Here is a 17,142-nt window from a genome sequence, read left to right as displayed (position 1 = left end):
AAGCTTTTAAGAGAAAGCAGGAGGGGTCCTCATGTTGATAAGGTGCTATCTTGACCACGTCCCCATAAACCCCATGCCACAGTTCTGTAAGACGTCAGCCACAGGGGAAACCAGGCAAAGGACATGCAGGGTCTTTCTGTAACATTTCTTACAACTCCCTGCGAATGACATAAAAATAAAAACCTTACCTAAAAAATAAGAGCTGCATGCCACATGGATGTCTTGCCCCCATGTAGTGCATGTGATTGGGTGACAAGTCCGGAGCCCAAGGCGTTGTGGGTCCCACACCCTCAGAGGCACCACCCCCGCCCTTGCCACACAGGAAGGAAGCTCTTGAGGCCCCGGTCCCTGCGCAGACAGGGGCTCCTGCCCCTCCTGGGGAAGCCACAGCTTCTTTCCCAGCAAGTTCTCCCTGAACCGTCATTGTGAAATAAAAACTGTAGCTCTGCTTGGCCTTTCTCTTTCATTTAGACGAGGTCACAGGTATCATCTTACAAAGAAAAGCGTGAGCACACAAAGTGAATGTTGGTGAGTGTGGCCATAGCCTGACGGGACGCACCTTGCTTGCTCACTGACCCTCCGTTCAAACAGCGGTTATGGGGCAGCCTGGAGCCCCCACCCGGCCTGTGCCTGGACAGGCTGACACCCGCCCACCTGCCAAGGTGGGGGCCAGGGCACCGGGGGCAGAGGCTGCCCGTCACCCAGTAAGTGTCCCCAGGCCTGTGTCTCTGTGTCCACAGGAGATCCCCAGGGGCAACTGTGCTCCATCATCCCCCAAATAAAATACCCCAAAGACCCCCAAGACACTTCGATATCTGGCAGATGACAGATGGGCTCCTCGGAGTCATCAGCCCACCTCCTGACCACCTACCTGCCCCGTAAATGCAGAAAGCAGCAGATCAAATGCACAGCCCCAGGTCTGCCCTGGGTTAGTCCCCGAGATAGTCCTGGGCCAGGGGAAGAGCGGCCCCAGCCTCCAGGAAGCCATGCTCTTTTTAGCCCACATTTATTGAGCACCTGCTGCATGCCCGGCTGTGGGCACAGGCATGGCTGTCCAGGCCGTCTCACCCACACAGGGAAGAGGCTGCTCGATGGTGCAAGTACAACCCTGAGTGTGACGCTGGGAGCACAAAGGGGATACCACCCATCAGGGGGTGCAGCTCAGGGCCCCATAAGCTGGAGATGCGTCCAGCAAGGAAGCAGCAGCAGCATGGGCCAGGCAGGCTGCAGGCTGCTGTGGTCACTGCCCAGGCACTGACTCATCATCTCCCTGGGTTCCTCCCTGTACACCGAGCCAGTCACAGCAGGGCCGGGGCTTTCCCAGAAGGTAACTTCCCGTCTGGGTCAGCGTCTCTTCACCCCCTTTCCTGGAACCTACAAGAAGACTCGAAGGGGCTGGGCATTCCCTCGCTATTTTTCCTCGCCGCCCCACCCCACCCCTTTCGGGGACGGGCTTGGCTTGGGTCCTGAGGGGCCTATCACCTGGCCACAGCTAGGGGGACACCTCGAGCCTCTTCCCCTCCCGTAGAGGCGGCAGCGGCAGGCCCTTCCCACTGTCAGGTCACAGGACACCAGGGGGCAGCAAACCCCAGGTCCTGTGCTCCGTCTTCCCCGGAGGTGCCTGCCCCTTCCCACCATGGAGTCAGAGACAGGGAGACTGGTTCTCTGGTTTTCAGCCTCCCCCCTCCAAGATTGTGTCCCCGGGCCTGCCCCAGGCAGTGCATGGGGGCGCTCTCGGCCCAGCATGGGCTCAGTGGAGGTCCCCAGAGGTCCAGGCAGGACCCCCCAGCACGCCCCTCTGCCCCATCAGCACTGCCCCAGCTCCCTCTGCCACAATCGTGACCACTTACAGACCCCACAACACACAAAGCCCTTCCCCTGGGACCCCCGCCCCCGTCAAGCTGGAGGGGTGGGGGGCACTGCCTGTGGCCAAAGGCCCCCCTACCCTGGCGCTGGGCGGGAGACAGGACAGGAAACAAAGTGCCCTCCTGTGAGCAGTGTTGTGCTCGCCAGCCGCCAGCCGGGCCCTCCCCTCCGGGTCCCAGGGGCCTGGCAAAGTCACCACCGCACCTCCCTGTGAGTGGGGACTGCACAGGCTCGCGGCTCCTGCAGGGCGGCAGGACTCTAGCAAGTGCTCCTCATTTTAGCCGTGTGTCCATCTGCACCTGTGCGCGGAGAGGATCACCTTCCCTCAAGTCCACCCAAGGCCCTGGCGGAGCTGCCAGGCTCAGGGGCTGTGGAGAGGGAGCCCAGGGTGGAGGGGAGGGCACTGCCCTAGGGGGCATCCCTCCTAGCCGCTGCCCCAGCCCCACACCTCTCACTAGGCCAGGACGGTGCTCCCCCCGTGATGTCGCCCCCGCCCCCATCCTGTCCCTCCTCCAGCTCAGGGCTGGGCTGCGGCCCACAAACTTCTCAAACAAAAGGGACACCAGAGAGGTGGTGAGGATGACTGCCAGCCCTGCTCCGACCCCACACCCACCCCGCCCACCGGTGCCCCCAGACCCCAGCCAATCTTCACTTCGGGGGGTGTGCAGGGCAGGAGGGTGGAGGAAGGCAGTGGATGTGGCTGGGTGCGGGCAGAGCCTTTATGCTGAGCAGGGTGATGGAGTCTGGGGCGCCCGGGCCTTCCCACGCTGGGCCGCCAATCAGTGGCCAAGGCTGGACAAAGCACAGGCCCCCCGGGGCTGCCAGGCTGGGATAATGGTGTCCCTGCCCCGCCCCCCAGCAGGTGGGGGTGTGGACTGCAGCGGGAGACACGTGGAGCACTGGCGGGAGGTGCCCCACCACTGAGTCCTGCCGTCAGACCCTCACGGAGTGGCCCCCAGCAGTCCAGCTGCCTGCCCAGGGTGCAGAGGCCGGGGGAAACAGCTGCCCCTGGGGGCTCAGTGCCCTCTGTGGACCCCACCTGCCCGCCCTCCAGGCTCAGGTCCAAGGTCACCCTCCGATCACTGCCTGCTCTCAGGAGCCAAGTTCAGTCTCTACCCTGGGGCTCTCCAACCCCTCACATCTGACTGGTCTTCCACCTGCTGGCCCAGGTACCTGCTGGCCCTGGCCATACTCACTGGGGGATGAAAGTGGTGGCAGGGGCAGCAGGAGATACAGCACGAGAGACAGAGTGCTTACCAGCAGAGGTGTAGAGGGAGGCGGGGCCCCGTAGTGGACCAGGGGTGCTGCCCCTGGCGAACCCCACCCTCATCTTGCTTTCTGAAAGGTCAGGCTCCAGCTGCCACCTCTTCCGCCCCCTAGGTGGGTCCTCTTAGTACAAGGTTATGGTCAGAGTGCTCTGGGGCAAGAAATGCACAGCTCCCCTAACCTGGTGTCCCCAGCACCTGGTATTTAAACAGCAGGTCTTCAGAGGCTGTTCCACTAGCCCAGGGAGGAGGCAATACCATCCTCCATCTCGTTGAGAAAGCTGAGGTCCGGTGGGGACAGGGGAAGCCTCACCTGCCCCTGCCCCTACCGGCTCAGTGCCCTGTCACCTGCACTGCATGGGTGGCAGGATGCAGTGCGGGTGGGGATGCAGTGCAGGCCAGGGTTGGGGTGGTGGGCGCCAGCAGGGATGAGGCCAGGCCAGGGAGTGTGATGGGGAGGAGGGGCGGTAGGGCTGGCTGCCCAGGGGTGGCGGTGGCCATGCCGGCCCCACAGAAGGAGTATGAAGGGTCCCCTGATGGGCCCTCTGCCCCAGGTGTCCAGGGTGAGTGACAGGCTCAGGAACCGTGCCAGCCTGGGGCGAGATGGGGCGGGGGAGGAGCAGGCGCGTGGCTGCCGGGGTGGCTGCATGAGGCTGCTCCCTAGCCCCCCCCCCACCAGGGACCTCCCAGGCCCCTGGATGGTCAGCAGGCAGGCGCTGTCCCCATGATGCCAGCTCAGCTTGGGGGTGGCCAGGTAGGCCGTGGCTGCTCCTCTGCTTGCCCCGCCTGCCTCCAGGCCCTGAATGGCTGGGAGCCTTTTGTGGGAGAGCAGCTGGCGGCTGGCCCTTTATGTGGGGCTGTGGGAAAGTCGGCGGGCAGCCTCTCACACCCTCTCCAAAGCCCGGATTATCTCGGGGCCAGCAGGACACCCTCTCAAGGATGTCCCCCCCAGCAGGGGTGGGGGTAGGGGCCCCCAGAGAGGTCCTGTCTGCCAAGCACTGGCCCCAGAAGTCTCCTAGCAAGGACAGGCCCCTGCGTGGAGAGCCCCTTGGACGCCCTGCTCCTTCCCCACCCACCTCGTCCCTCTGGGTCCCCCTCCTGATTGCACAGGCCACTGGCCTTCTAGAGGGGAAGGTCAGCAGGAGGGTTTGCTTGGGGCTGACAGTCCCTACCCCACCTCAGCTGAGCAAACTTATGGCAGGCCCAGGGCTGAGTCAGACTTGGGGGTGCTGTGGGGCCTGGACAAGGAGGGTGTGGCAAGGAACTGCACACTTATTTAGCACCTACTGCATACAAACTGAGCAGGACACCCATCTTCCTGGACCTGCTCAGAATCCCAAGCAGAGGAGGCAAGACTATGAGCAGGAGACAGGCCTCAGCCTGGCTCCCTGCCTGAACTCACCCAGGCTTGGCCCCTGAACCCCAGCCTGTCCCTGCTCCAAAGACCAGCTCCCAGGCAGCACAGAACTTGGGCAGGGACTGTGCTCCAAACGAAGTGGGGTGGGCCAAGGCAAAGGCCTAGCAGAGCGCAGGGGGGACCCCAGACAATGGTGATGTTAATACCAGCAGCAGTGCACTGAGGCCACCTGAGTGCTCCCTTCCTCCTCAGCGCCTGCTGCAGGTGGACTGTCAGTAGCCCCATTTTACAGATGAAGAAACTGAAGTCTAGAGAGCCCAGCCACTAAGTGGTGGCATCTGGCTTCGAACCCTGATTCCACACCCCCACAGCCAGAGGTCCTCTGGCAGGAGCACCCAGGGGGCAGCAATCAGAAGGGGTAGGGGTGGGGGTCCCTTTCTCATCCCTAGTGGCCCCAGGCCAGGGCCAGTGAGGGCTAGGGAACTGGGAAGGCACCAGCACTGGCCAGATGTGCAACCCTCTGGCATCTTGTTGGAGCTGCTGCTGCTTTCTCGACCTTCAAAGGCCGCCTGGGGGAGCCCCGCCTTGCTCAGAGTGCTCCCCAGATGGCCTCTAGGCCCACAGCTCCAAACACAAAGCCAGCACGCGCCTTTTGTGCAGGATGAATGTCCACAGCAGGGGCGGAGTATGGGAAGCCACCCGGAGCGGCCCTCCCGCCCAAATTCCCCTCCGGGTTGGGGATGACAGGGCTGCAGGACTGCTGCCTGCAATCAGGGCCAGTGTGTTCCCTGCCCCAGGGCCTCCCTGCGTGGCAGCAGACCAGCAGGGGGCCCTGGGCCAGTGAGACCACCAAGACCCCCTCGCACCCCATTTCACGCACGGAGAAACAGGCCTGAGGGGGGCTGATGGGGCTGCCCTCTCTCCCACAAGTGAGCTCCAGGGTGGATGGGCTCTGATCCATGGGGCCCAGAGCCCGGAGACAGGCGGCCATCTCAGTCCATCTCAGTCCGGCACAGGATGCTGAACACGAGGCCACTGCCAGACTGGGGGCAACCAGGCTAGGAAGGGCCAGATCCTGAAGCCTCGCCAGCCTCCCCCACATCCTGCCCCCCAGCCAGGCTCTGGGCACTCTGCCTGGCACCGGGCAACCTCTGCCTTGCTTCCTCCCCTCAGCTTGCGTATTCAGCCAGGATCCTTGTCCTCTCTAGCCTTCATCTGTGAACAGGGGTGTTGGGTCCTGGGGGGTCTGAGGAGCCCCCCACCCAGTAGTGCCGAGAGCATCAAGTGTGCCCTGCTTGCCAGTGCTGAGCCTCACTGATGGGTCCCCACACCAGCCTGGAACCCTGTACCCCTGACAGCTGGCCCAGATTACCTGATATAATGGGGGGTCTGTGGTATGGGGGAGCCCCAGCACGTACCCAAAAGGGATGCTGATGAAGTTGTCTGGAGTCAGGATGGGGGTCCTATGGGGGGGGGGGTTCCAGGGTGAGCAAGGAGTGACCACCGAGGGCATGCAGCCTGAACCCTGATTTGTGACCGATCAGGTCACCACAATGCCTGGGAAGAAGAGGAACCCAGCTGGGATGGTGCTTGGCCAAACTGTGGTTCTTGCCTCTTTCCGCCATCATGGGACAGGGCCCCTGTGTCAGTTTGTCACTCTGTGGGGCAAAGAGAAAGGACTCCCAAATCGGCCACCCAGAGCTGTCCAGGGGCCCCTGCCTCAACCTCGCTTCCCAGGTAACTAAGCCAGCAGTAGGTGGCCCCCACCCCAGGGGTTACATTTGTCCTCTCTTGCTCAAACATTGTGTGCAAATTTGTTGCCATCCTTGCAAGCCCTGCAAGTCCTCTGCCACAGGCTCAAGGTCCTGTAGGTCCCACCCTGTGCTTGTTTGGGCAGTGTCCAGGAGGCAGGGGGGGCTCTTTAGGGATCAGCCAGGCCAACCCTTGGACAATAAGATGGGGAACACAAGGCCCAGGGAAGGCGAGCCCAGTTTCCAGCAGGCCCACAAAGTGGGCAGGGGGAGCGAGGAGGTGGACCAGCAGGGCAAGGACCCCAGTGAGCCAAGGGGGTCAGACTGCAGGACAGGAGCTCAGCTAGGGAGAGGGAGCTGTGGTGCTTTTAGAACAAAATAGGTCTTCCTCAGGTGCAGAATGCTCTGAAGGCCTGGACCCATCCAGTGGGTATGAGGGGACGTCCCCCCAGACCCTGGAAGAAGCACAAATAGTTGATATCAAGTGGCCAAGTGACCGAAGTAGGAACAGATCCAGGAACCCACTCTGGTCGTCTGCGTGGGGAGAAGGAGCTGCCCCACCTGCCCTCACCCAGGGTCCAGTCTGGCCTCCGCCACCCACTGGCAGCTTGGCCTCGAGGACAAACTGGTCCTCAGTTCACTTGCCTGTGAAATGGGTGTGATGACATTCAGCCTTGGCAAAGAGGCTGTTCCTCAGTGGGCCCCCCCCACCCCTCTGCCAGCACCCAGATGAGAAGGGCGGGTGGGGTGAGCCCTGGGGTGGGAGTCAGAACAGAAGTTAGCACAGCTAAGAATGCAAGCACCTACCCGGTGCCGCTCCACACATGCAGCAAGGATTTCAGGGTCTCAGGCTGTGTCTGCCCCACCTGCTCACCTCTGCCTCGTACCAGGAAAGTAGCCCCCTCAACAGCGAAGGGGTGTGCCTGGCCTGCTCCCATGACATTTTATTCATGAACGTTCCATTTGAGTCTCATCTTATTTTCACATGTCGCAAAATATTTTTCTTCTTTGGATGTCTTCTCAGTGGTTTACGTGTGAAAGTGTTCCTGGGAAGACACAGACACCATGGAGGCCTGGTGCTCGCCCCCGGGCACAGCTGGATCCCCCAAAGCTCAGGTGGCAGCACTGGCGTCATTGGGCGGGGAGATGCCCTGGGAGGGTCTGCTGGGAGTCTGGCCTGGGGGGGGGGCGCCGTGGCCAGCCTCCCCGCCAGGTCCCCGCGCGCTCCTCCTGGCTGCGCGGTGGGTTTACGCTGGCCTGCGGTTCCCACACTGCGCCAGGCCATGGAAGCGTGCCTGGGCCCCCCGCGGCATTAGTGCCGGGCTCTGCCTCTGAATGAATGGGGGCGGCCACGGGGGGCGAAGGGGGGGAACTCCCAAAAGACCATCTGGCTCCGCGTTATAATAGAGCAATAAAGGGCTTGTCTGCCTTTCAGAGGTTGGGAGCGAGCTGCTCTCTGACACCACAGGGTTTTAACCAGCTTGGGACTGCGACCTGGGCCTGCCCCCGGCCGCTGGGAGGGCGGGGGGCCACGTGGGCCAGAGAAGCCCCTAATCCGGAGGGGGCCCATGAGACTCAAGGGCTCCAAGCTTTCCCACACCACCCGCCTCTGCGTGTCCGCCCCAGCCCCTCTCTGCACTGGAGAAACTGAGTCCACAGAGGCTGGGGCTGGTCAAGCCTGAGGACTCTGCCCCCCGCCCCCACCCCCCTGCTCACGGACTAGGGCACACTCCATTTGGGAAAGGGGGGGGGTTGCTTTGGCCCGCAAAAGCAGGGCTCCCCAAGCCCAGCCTGGGAACCTGATGGGGCTGCAGCCTATGTGTGACCCCCTCATAATGGGCAGGAGCCCTGAAGATGAGTGGACCCCCTGCCCCTCCCCACAGTCAGGTTGCAGGGTAGAGCCTGGTCATGAACAGCAGAGAGAAGGGGTGGGTGCAGAAGCCGGAATCAGCACCTCACCATCTGGGTGAGGAACCAGCTTGCTCCAGGCCCCCACGAGTTAAGAGGTGAGCCCAGAATTCACAGCTGGATAGCTGTCCAGGGGTAGCTTCTGGGGAAGGGTCCCAGCCTCCCGAATCATGGAATAGGAGGAGGCTATGGGTTTGTGACCTGACTCCCAGTCCAGCCCACCCGTGGGTGCTCACACACTGTCCTTCCATCCCTGCTCAGAGCCCTCTGCCCCCCAGAGCTCCCCATCATGGAAAGAGAGGTTGGTGCATGGACAAGGGGTATATGGAGAGCCCTGAACCCCTGACTTGGTGACCCTGCTCCAGGGCACTGGCCTTTTATGGGTGAGGATAACAGGCAACCCCAAGCAGTCAGCCCCAGCAATGGCGTCTCCTTCTAGGCCTGGGGCCAAGGGGGCAGCTGGGGTGGGCACTACTCTCCTCCCAGCAATGCCCTGCTCGTCTTTGTCCACCCTTGGTCATCCCTGGAAACCTAGAACCAGTGCCTCCATCAGATGGTCTTGGCAGGGAAACCCCACTGTACACAGGTAAACTGAGGCACAGAAAGGACTGGCATGTGTTCAACAGAAAGCCAAGGGGAGAGCCGAGCCTCAGCCTGGACGTGCCCCCTGCACCCAGCCCCTGACGCCAATGGTGAATATGCTCAGATAGCAACCCTCCGGGCTCAAGCTGCACCCCAGTCCTACACCCCCCAGGGCACTCCCTGAAATGCACAGACACCATCTGCGAGGAGTTCTCTGTGGGTGGGACAGTAAAGGCCCCAGGCCCTGTGGGAGCTGGGTGCAGAATTGGACTGGCCTCGGGAGCATCACAAAGGGCAGGGCACTGACCACCCCCCCCACCAGACAGTGCAGAAGACAAGCTGCTGACAAGTCCTTCCCTCATGCTCCCCCCAGGACCCACCTGCTCCCGACACGGTGGTACATCAGTGCTCAACCCAACTTGAACGTTCTTCCACTGGGGGGGTGGGGGGGCTTCTACCAGCTAGGCAGCAGGACAGGGCTGGGAAGCACACTGAGCTGTGTCCACACCCCGACCTACCAAGGGGAGTGGGCTGTGCCAGGGTCGCACGTACAGGTATGCGTGCAGGGGAACCCCTTCTAGCCAGACTTGGAGACTCTGGTCCCCCCCCAAGCCCAGATGCCACTGTTCTCTTTGCCTGGCACAGTGTCTGGGATTCCTCACCTGGAACACACCCACCCTCCTTCCAAGGACGCCTCAGGAGGCTCCTCCTGCAGAAAGCCCTCCCTTGACATCCCTGTCTTACATCCATTTGCTAAATCACTGCTCTTCTCAAAAACATCAGTGCACCAGCCCTCCGCAAGACACCCAGCCCTAGTGCGCACACTCCCTTTTAGAAATTACAGGAGTAGTGGATGCTCACTCTAGAGAATCTGGAAAATACATACACAATGAAAAGTAACAAAAATTATGCCCCCAAACTGTTGGCATTTTGCGGGGGGGGGGGGGGGGGGCGGGGATTCCCTCCACTTCTCTGCCAACATCAAACGGTGTCCTGGCCAAAATGTTGGCCTGTCTTGGATATACACCCCTCAAAGTTACCCCCTACCTGTGAAGGTTTCCCCAGCCCCCATTCCAGTCCTTCTCCCCGGAATAGGGGCCAGGACTCAGTGCCCTCCAAGCCCCAAGCCCTGAGTGTCTACTGCTCCTGCAAGGGCAGGGAGGGAGGAGCAAGAGCTCTCATCTCTGAACCTAATTCTTTGGTATGGGAAGGGGTGCAGGGAGCTAAGGCCAAGGGGGGGCTGGGGTTCGTCCTGGCCTGGTGGTGGCCACAGTCCCTGGGGCAACCCTGACTACAGTGGGGCCACAAAGCCAACAGCTCCCACACTGAGCAGCGGCAAAGGCAGTGCATGTACCTCACTGCAATTCAGGCAGACGGGAGACTCTGCCCGGGTCCCGGACGTGCTGGGTCCCTCGCGGCATTCCTCTGCCCTCCAGCCGCTGTTGAAACCGGCTTCCAGAGGCCTGTGCAGATGGGGCGGGGAGAAGGGCCATGCCCAGGAGAGCAGTGGGGTCAGGCTGCAGCCACATGGTGACCTCAGACACATGCGCTCGCCGCTGCCAGCGCGCGGTCCAGGGCCGCCAGGGACACTTGGCACACAGTCTGTTGCCAGGCCTGGCCCATGGGGAAGGTGCAGGCCTCTCCATGCTGTGGGGACACCTCTCGTCTGACCTCCAACCTCTGGTCATCAAGAGTCACCCATAGACGGGGCACCGCTGGAGGGAGCGGGGCACAACCCCCAGGTGCATCTCCCGGGAGGGTACAGCCGTTCCACGCGCTCTCACTAGGCAAACAGTCGGCCTTTGGAAAACACCTGCATCGTAAAATACACCTAACATAAAATTTATGGCTGTAACTGCCAAGCATACGGTTCAGGGGCATGAAACACATGGACACTGTCGTGTGCCCATCACCACCATCTCCAGAACTTTCCATCCTCCCAGAGGGTCTCTCTGGGAGCCCCCCGGCCCCTGGCACCCACCCTGCCACTTCCTGTCTCGAGGGATCTGACCCCCTGGGAACTGCATGTGCGGGGAGCCCTTCGGGACCCATCCTTGGGGACAGGCTTATTTCAGGAGCACGAAATCCCTGAAGGCTGGACTACGTTCCGTCGTCGGGAGGGACCCTGTTCTGCACACCCATCCATCCAGGGATGGACACCTGGGTTGCCTCCCCCACTTGGCTCCTGTGAGCAACGCTGCCGTGACCGTGGGTAAGCACACAGCTCTCAGCCCTGCATCCCGGTCTTCAGGGTGTTGACCCAGGAAAGGACCTTCTGGACCACACGGCAGCGCCCTGCTTGATTTCTGGAGAGCCCCACACCGCCCGCCCTGGCAGCTGCACCCTTTCACTTTCCCAGCAAGAAGGAGCAAATGCCCCTGGAACCCTACCCACCCCCAAGACCCCCCACACATGGTGCCACCTGCTTTTGGTCAGCCTGGGAGAGGATGGGGGTGGCGGTCATTCAGAAAGGGGTTTCAGTCCCAGGTTCCCGAATTTTTGCAAAATCATGCCCAACTAGGGAAGCTGTCCACATCCACAGCACCTCACTCCAGACTCACGGAGTTCCCCAGGGTGGGGGACAGGACAAACTCTCCCTCCCCCTCAATGCCCCAGCTGGAGAGGGGATCCCCTCCTCAGCTGCTAACCATCCCCTGGATTCCGGATGCTTCTGCGCAAAGCCCACCAGCCTGGAGTGGCCTCAGCCCTCCCCAACCCGCCCATCGGCGGCCCCCTCCCCCAGGCCTGGTGGGCCAGCCCCCTCGGGTGGTGTGAGCCAGGAGCCCGAGGAGTTTCCCACACTTTGGCCCCATTCATAGTGTTAAACGGCCCACAAAGGCCAGGCGTGTGCCTTGGAGGCCGCACGGAGCTGCCATCTGGCCCGCACGCAGGGAGGGAGCAGGCCTCTCATCCGGCCTCACTGGGATTTAACACCGCTCATTTCATATTTCCCACAACTGAAAAATGGACCAAAGCTGCTCCAGCGCAGGGGGAGGAGGGAAGAGGAAGGTAGCCTCCCCTCTCCGCCATAGCCCACCCACCACCCTCACCTTGGGCAGGCCACCCTGGCCTACGGCGGGTGGGTGGGCAGCTGGACCGTGTCTCCTGCACGTGTCTCATTAGGACCAAGAGCCAGCCTGGGAGAAGGGGGGAGGGCAGGACACAAGCCCTAACCAACTGCCCTCTCTGAGGAGGGGAGGGGGGTGAGGCCATGAGCAGGAGGGCCTGGCCTGAGCACTGCCCTCATTTGTGGTCAGAGCCCTGGGACCCCCACTGCTAGCAGACAGGAGGTCAGGGCACATGTGGGTTTGGGGCTATTTCTAGCCAGTGGAGGCTGTGGCCAGGGCCAGGGTGAGCGTGGGGCTTGCTCCTGGTGCCTGCCTGCATTCCCTCCACCCTCAGCTAAGCACTTCCTTGGTGCTGAGTCCCTGGCTGTCATCCTGACCCTGACCCTCTCCACCTCAGCCCACCCCCAAGAAGCCCACAAGTAGACAAGGAACACACCAAAACATTCTGACTGCCCAGCATGAGCCCCGTTTTGGCTGCAAAAATGGTCCCACTGAGCATCACTGGGTCCCCCTCGAAGCCTGCAGGACCAGCCAGCTCACATCAAAGTTGTAAGTTACAGTCAGTCTCCAGGGGCCGGGGAGCAGAGGGGGAAGCACATGGCCTCAGCACGCTCATCCCCAGCTTGCTCGGATGTCCCCTGCCCTTTTACATCAAACTAGAGCCAAATATCTATAGTAGGGTCCCATCTGCTCAGAGATGAGCTGCAGCTCAGGGTGAGGCTGCCCCAGCCCTCAGGGTCACCCATCTCCCACAGCCAGCCCAGGGAAGAGAAGTGCTGTTAGGAGGGAGGAGGGGGAGAAGCCACCAGAGGGGTGAACAGGAGCTCCCTGCCCTCCTCCAGAAGCACCTGAAGGTTCCACTCTGGGAGCTCCCCGAGCCTAACCCACCCTAGCAGGTGACCAGCTGGCCCATGGAGCAGTTCTGAGCTGGCTCCAAGCCACGCCTGCCCTGGCTGTCATGACACCATCCTGCATGCTTCCCGGCAGGGCCCATTGCTGGGAAACCAAAGACCCCTTGTATACGGTGGGTGGGGGGGGGGGATAATTTCTGGAGCAGGTCCACCAAACAAGCCAGTCATAGCTGTGGGTCACTGCCAAGACCCCAGGAGGGGGAAAGGTCTGACTGGACCCTTGGTAAAACCCCATAGTTTCCAGCCACACCTGGACATGCTCCTGAATTCTCACTGTGGCTAATGTGCCCTGATGCCACCTGCTAGCTCTTGGGACAGATGCCCTGCCTGCCCCTTTCACCCAGCTGGTCCTGCCCTGTCCCGAGAAGAAGCCCCAGCCCCTCTCCTTCCCTCAGTCCCTGCAGGAAACTGGATTCCTGACTCCAGAGAATCAGAAGAAGATGACTGCTCTGGGCAGAAGGGTGGCCCCAACGCAGCTGCTGGACCTCAGCTTGGCTGGCCAGACACCAGGATTATCAGTTCTCCCGGTGAGGCCCTAGGGGGCTGTCTGAGATTGTACAGCATCCGAGTGGGCTCCAGGCCTGTCCTGCTCTGACCCTCATGTCTACCACCTGGCACCCTTCCTCCCCACCCACTGGCAAAATGCCCTTCAAAGAAAGCAAACCCTGTAAGTGCCCACTAGACTGGGCAGAGGGCAGCATGCAACAGAGGCTTCCCCCCAAGTCTTGCATGTGTAGTGACCACGTGTGTGTGTCAAACATACACCTGAAGCCATTCACTCTCCGTCCATGGCTACTCTGCAGACAGCCATGGCCATACTTCCTGCCAGATGAGGTAGGGTGCAGTCCTGAGGAGCGCCTGCTGGCAGAGCATCCCAGGTGCTACCACCTGCTAAGGTACTCCCCAGAGGATGGGGTGAGGCAGATCCAGTGATAGTGCCTAGGTGCCAGGCTCCCTGCTGGGCATTTCACGTGCTCTGCTTCCCTGGAGCTACTCAAAGCCGAGCCCCTTTCCTAGCTCTACCTCTGGAGAAGTCACTGCCCTAGGTGACAGACCGGGCTGATCACCTAGGCCAGTCGGTCTGATCCTAGGAGCTTGGATCTCTGCTCCACTTGCACACAGGATGATGGAGGTGCCTGTCCAGGGAGAGCCTCTCTCTTCTGTTCCACCTGCCCTGGGGGCCAGCAGGTCCCCGTCAGGGAGGGTGCCCAAACCACTGGAAGCCGATGCGCTGATTCACTCCAAAACCCTCCCCCACCTAGCCTCTGCCAGCCACCAGCGGGAGTCACCGGGAGAGGGAGGGGGCACCACTCTTTCCTGCCCACCCCCCATCCCCGAGGCCTGGGAAAAGGCAGCATATTGAGGCGCAGGGCTCCCAGCATCAGGCCCCGGGATGCTAATGAGGGCGAGCGCGTTCCCACAGCCCGGACATTGTGCAGAGCGGCCCACCTGCTCCCAGGGAGCACCCATTGTGCCCGCGCCAATTCACAGGCAATTTAGCGTGCGCTAATGGGCCGGCGCCTTTGTGCGGCCCGCCAGGCCATTGGCCGCCGAGTGTGGGAACGGCCGCGGCGCCCGGGCCCCAGGCGCCTGCCCGCCGCCGCGCCTATATAGGGCCCGCCGGCCCGCCGCCCGCCACTCCCCGCCCGCCAGCCGCCTCTCTGCGCCAGGCATGGCCCCCAGCACCGTGGCCGTGGAGCTGCTCAGCCCCAAAGAGAAGAACCGAGTAAGTGCGCCACCCGCCCGCCCCGCGCCCCCGCGCCCCCCGCGCCCCGGCTGCCGCCTGACGCCCGTGTCCCCCCGCAGCTCCGCAAGCCAGTGGTGGAGAAGATGCGCCGCGACCGCATCAACAGCAGCATCGAGCAGCTGAAGCTGCTGCTGGAGCAGGAGTTCGCGCGCCACCAGCCCAACTCCAAGCTGGAGAAGGCCGACATCCTGGAGATGGCCGTCAGCTACCTGAAGCACAGCAAAGGTGAGCCCGCCGTCCCCTTGCCCCGCACTCCCCGGGTCCCGCCCCTCGCAGCCCCGGTCCCCTGCGCCCGCCCCCGCCTGCGGGTACCAATCACCACTGCCCTCCCCCTGCAGCTTTCGCCGCTGCAGCCGGCCCCAAAAGCCTGCATCAGGACTACAGCGAGGGCTACTCCTGGTGCCTGCAGGAAGCCGTGCAGTTCCTGACGCTGCACTCAGCCAGCGACACGCAGATGAAGCTGCTCTATCATTTCCAGCGGCCGCCCGCTGCACCCACTGTGCCCACCAAGGAACCCAAGGCCACGGGCACGGTGCCCCCGCCCGTGCTCACCCCTGCCAAGGCCACCGCAGTTGCAGCGCGCCAGCCCACCTGCGGCCTCTGGCGGCCCTGGTGACCCGGCAGGACTTGTGGGTGGCCACCCCAAGGACTGGAGGGCCAGCCAGCCTGTTTCTCTGGCCATGTGTCTGTCCCTTCTCGGGCTTGGACAGGCCCCCTTCTCCGGAAGGCTCTCTCTCCAGGCTGGCGGGCCAGCAGGAGGGTCATTCTCAAGAGAATGCGCTTACAGAGTCCTTGTCACATAGGACAATCAGGGCCCACCTTCTGCCAAGTGTCTGACTCCACGGGGTTGTTCTGTGTTTGCATTTCAGCAAGTGACTTCTGGGAAGTCCCCGCCGCCCGGGGTTCTATGATATTTGTAGGCATCAGGGGCTCGGTCCGCCGGTGCCTCCACGTGTAGAGGACTTTCTTCAGGGCCTGCTGCTGCTGGGCCAGGGGGCCTGGCGGGTGGGCCGTGCCGTGGGCACATTTGCCTTTTGTGAAGGCGGAACTCAAGGTGTATCCTCATAGGAAAGAGTGTCAGCCTGGATGGGCACAGAAAGACCATGCAGAGCCGTGGCCAAAAGGCCCTTCGTGCCCTTGGTTGTCTAGCTGGGGCTCATAGTGGGCTTTGTGGGGAGGGTGGGGGTCTCCACCATGATCCTCAAAGGATCCCTCTGTGTGGGTGGCTGCATGTGGGCATGACTGTGTACTCAGAATTTGAACTTTTAGTCACATGGGAGCCCATGGGATTGCTCTGCCGACTTCCAATAAAATCTGACTAAGCAGCCATCTGGGGTCCGTCTCTTGTGCTTCACGTGTGTCCTCAACAGTCACCAGGTGGGCGGGGCTGCAGGGACAAAGCAGGGCAGACACTGTGGTGACACTCAACTGCAGGTGGGACATGTCATTGCCAGTGACCCTCTAGACAAGGAAGAAGGGCTCGCCCTGACTAAGCAAAGTTGGGAATGAATGAGGACAGGAGGCAGGCAGGCAGGCAGGCAGGCAGGAGAACAGGCCCCACAGACCACACCCTCGTGTGCAGCAGGAGACTGGGTTTCTGTCCCTGGCAGGGAGGATGGGGAGTAAAGTGACAGCTACAGGACCTTCCCGCTCTGTTCATCTGAGGGGGATGCAAAGACCATAGCTTGCCCTGGAGCTCTTGCTGCAGCAAAAGGGGTTTAGCTGCCCCCACTACCACACACATGGGAGAAGGGGTTGGCTTCCACCCTGGCCTTCCTGCATGGCCAGCAGCCCCCGTCCCTGGATGAGCTGCTGGGAGCCCCTGCTTGGCTAGTCCTACCCCATCCTCCCCACAGGCCCACCGCTCCCCAGGGCTGAAACAGGCAGTGCTGATGCTGAACCTGCCAAGGACAGTCCTTTGCCTCCGAAAGGGCACCTATTTTTAGGCAGACTGTGGATGCTGGGTGAGTCTGCAAGAGCCTAAAAGGGCCCAGGAGCTGGATGTGGGGCCAAGAGGCTTTCACATTTCTTCAGCCTGGCGTCCTTCCTCCCTGCTGCCCACCCCCCCCCACCCCCACCCCCACCACAATCCCTTTCTGGCCACTCTGAGTGGGAAAATCCAGGGCGCCCTCTCCAGGCCAGCCCAGTGCCTGCCACACAGCATACTGCAGGTTGGGTAGGCATGTCCCTGCCCGGGAAGGGGGGCCTCCTGGCCAGACCCACAACCCCCCCCCCGCACCCCAGGGTCCTTGGTGCTCCAGGCCTGCACCCTCTGGGAGCAGACCCTCCGCACTCTTCCACCGGGCACACCCACCTCTTAGAAGACTTTTGCGAGGCTGCCTCTCCCCAAGCCTCTGCCTGATGTGCTGAAGCCACAGCCCCTCCCCTGGGCACTGCTGGAGCCTGCTACTCCACAGGCCAGGCCTTGCCAGGCAGCCGCTGAAATTCTCATAAGGGGGCTGAAGTCCAGAGACACTAAGTACCAAACCCAGGGTCCCTGGAGTCAGTTGCCAAAGCCACCTTAGAGACGCCAACACCGGCTGGGTCCAGTGCCCTGGAGGGAGACACATCTCTCAAGGATCTCCTAGACATCAGAAGCTTCCCAGGGACTGGCCCTGAAACCCGCCCCCACCACCATCTGTGTCCATGCTCCAACTTCTGGAACCGTGTCAGCTAGTTCCCTGCAA

General features: G+C 62.0%; 1 protein-coding gene, 1 long non-coding RNA gene and 1 other non-coding gene across 3 annotated transcripts in view; 1 reads left to right on the top strand and 2 right to left on the bottom strand.

Annotated features, from left to right (window-relative positions):
- Positions 1-22: 22 nt before the first annotated feature.
- LOC119876304 overlaps positions 23-17,142 on the bottom strand; it is a 17,838-nt gene continuing 718 nt past the window's right edge. The window contains exons 2-6 of the long non-coding RNA XR_005359798.1: positions 16,770-17,009; positions 15,047-15,842; positions 10,084-10,192; positions 7,114-7,285; positions 23-158 (exon numbers count right to left, since the gene is read on the bottom strand). This is a non-coding gene — a long non-coding RNA (uncharacterized LOC119876304). The remainder of the gene's footprint in view (positions 159-7,113; positions 7,286-10,083; positions 10,193-15,046; positions 15,843-16,769; positions 17,010-17,142) is intronic.
- On the bottom strand, positions 8,210-8,344 carry MIR8866 (microRNA mir-8866). The gene has a single exon (NR_128819.1). It is a non-coding gene; the product is annotated as a microRNA mir-8866 (primary transcript).
- Positions 14,343-15,782, top strand: HES5 (hes family bHLH transcription factor 5). Its single transcript, XM_038537705.1, has 3 exons — positions 14,343-14,434; positions 14,515-14,680; positions 14,794-15,782. The coding sequence occupies exons 1-3, from the start codon at positions 14,381-14,383 to the stop codon at positions 15,069-15,071; spliced, it is 498 nt and encodes a 165-aa protein (XP_038393633.1). The 5' UTR covers positions 14,343-14,380; the 3' UTR covers positions 15,072-15,782.

This window comes from Canis lupus, chromosome 5 (assembly GCF_011100685.1).
Source record: "Canis lupus familiaris isolate Mischka breed German Shepherd chromosome 5, alternate assembly UU_Cfam_GSD_1.0, whole genome shotgun sequence".
Taxonomy (NCBI): domain Eukaryota; kingdom Metazoa; phylum Chordata; class Mammalia; order Carnivora; family Canidae; genus Canis; species Canis lupus.
The sequence above is the reverse complement of the archived record's forward strand: the minus strand, read 5'-3'. Positions and strand labels throughout refer to the sequence as shown.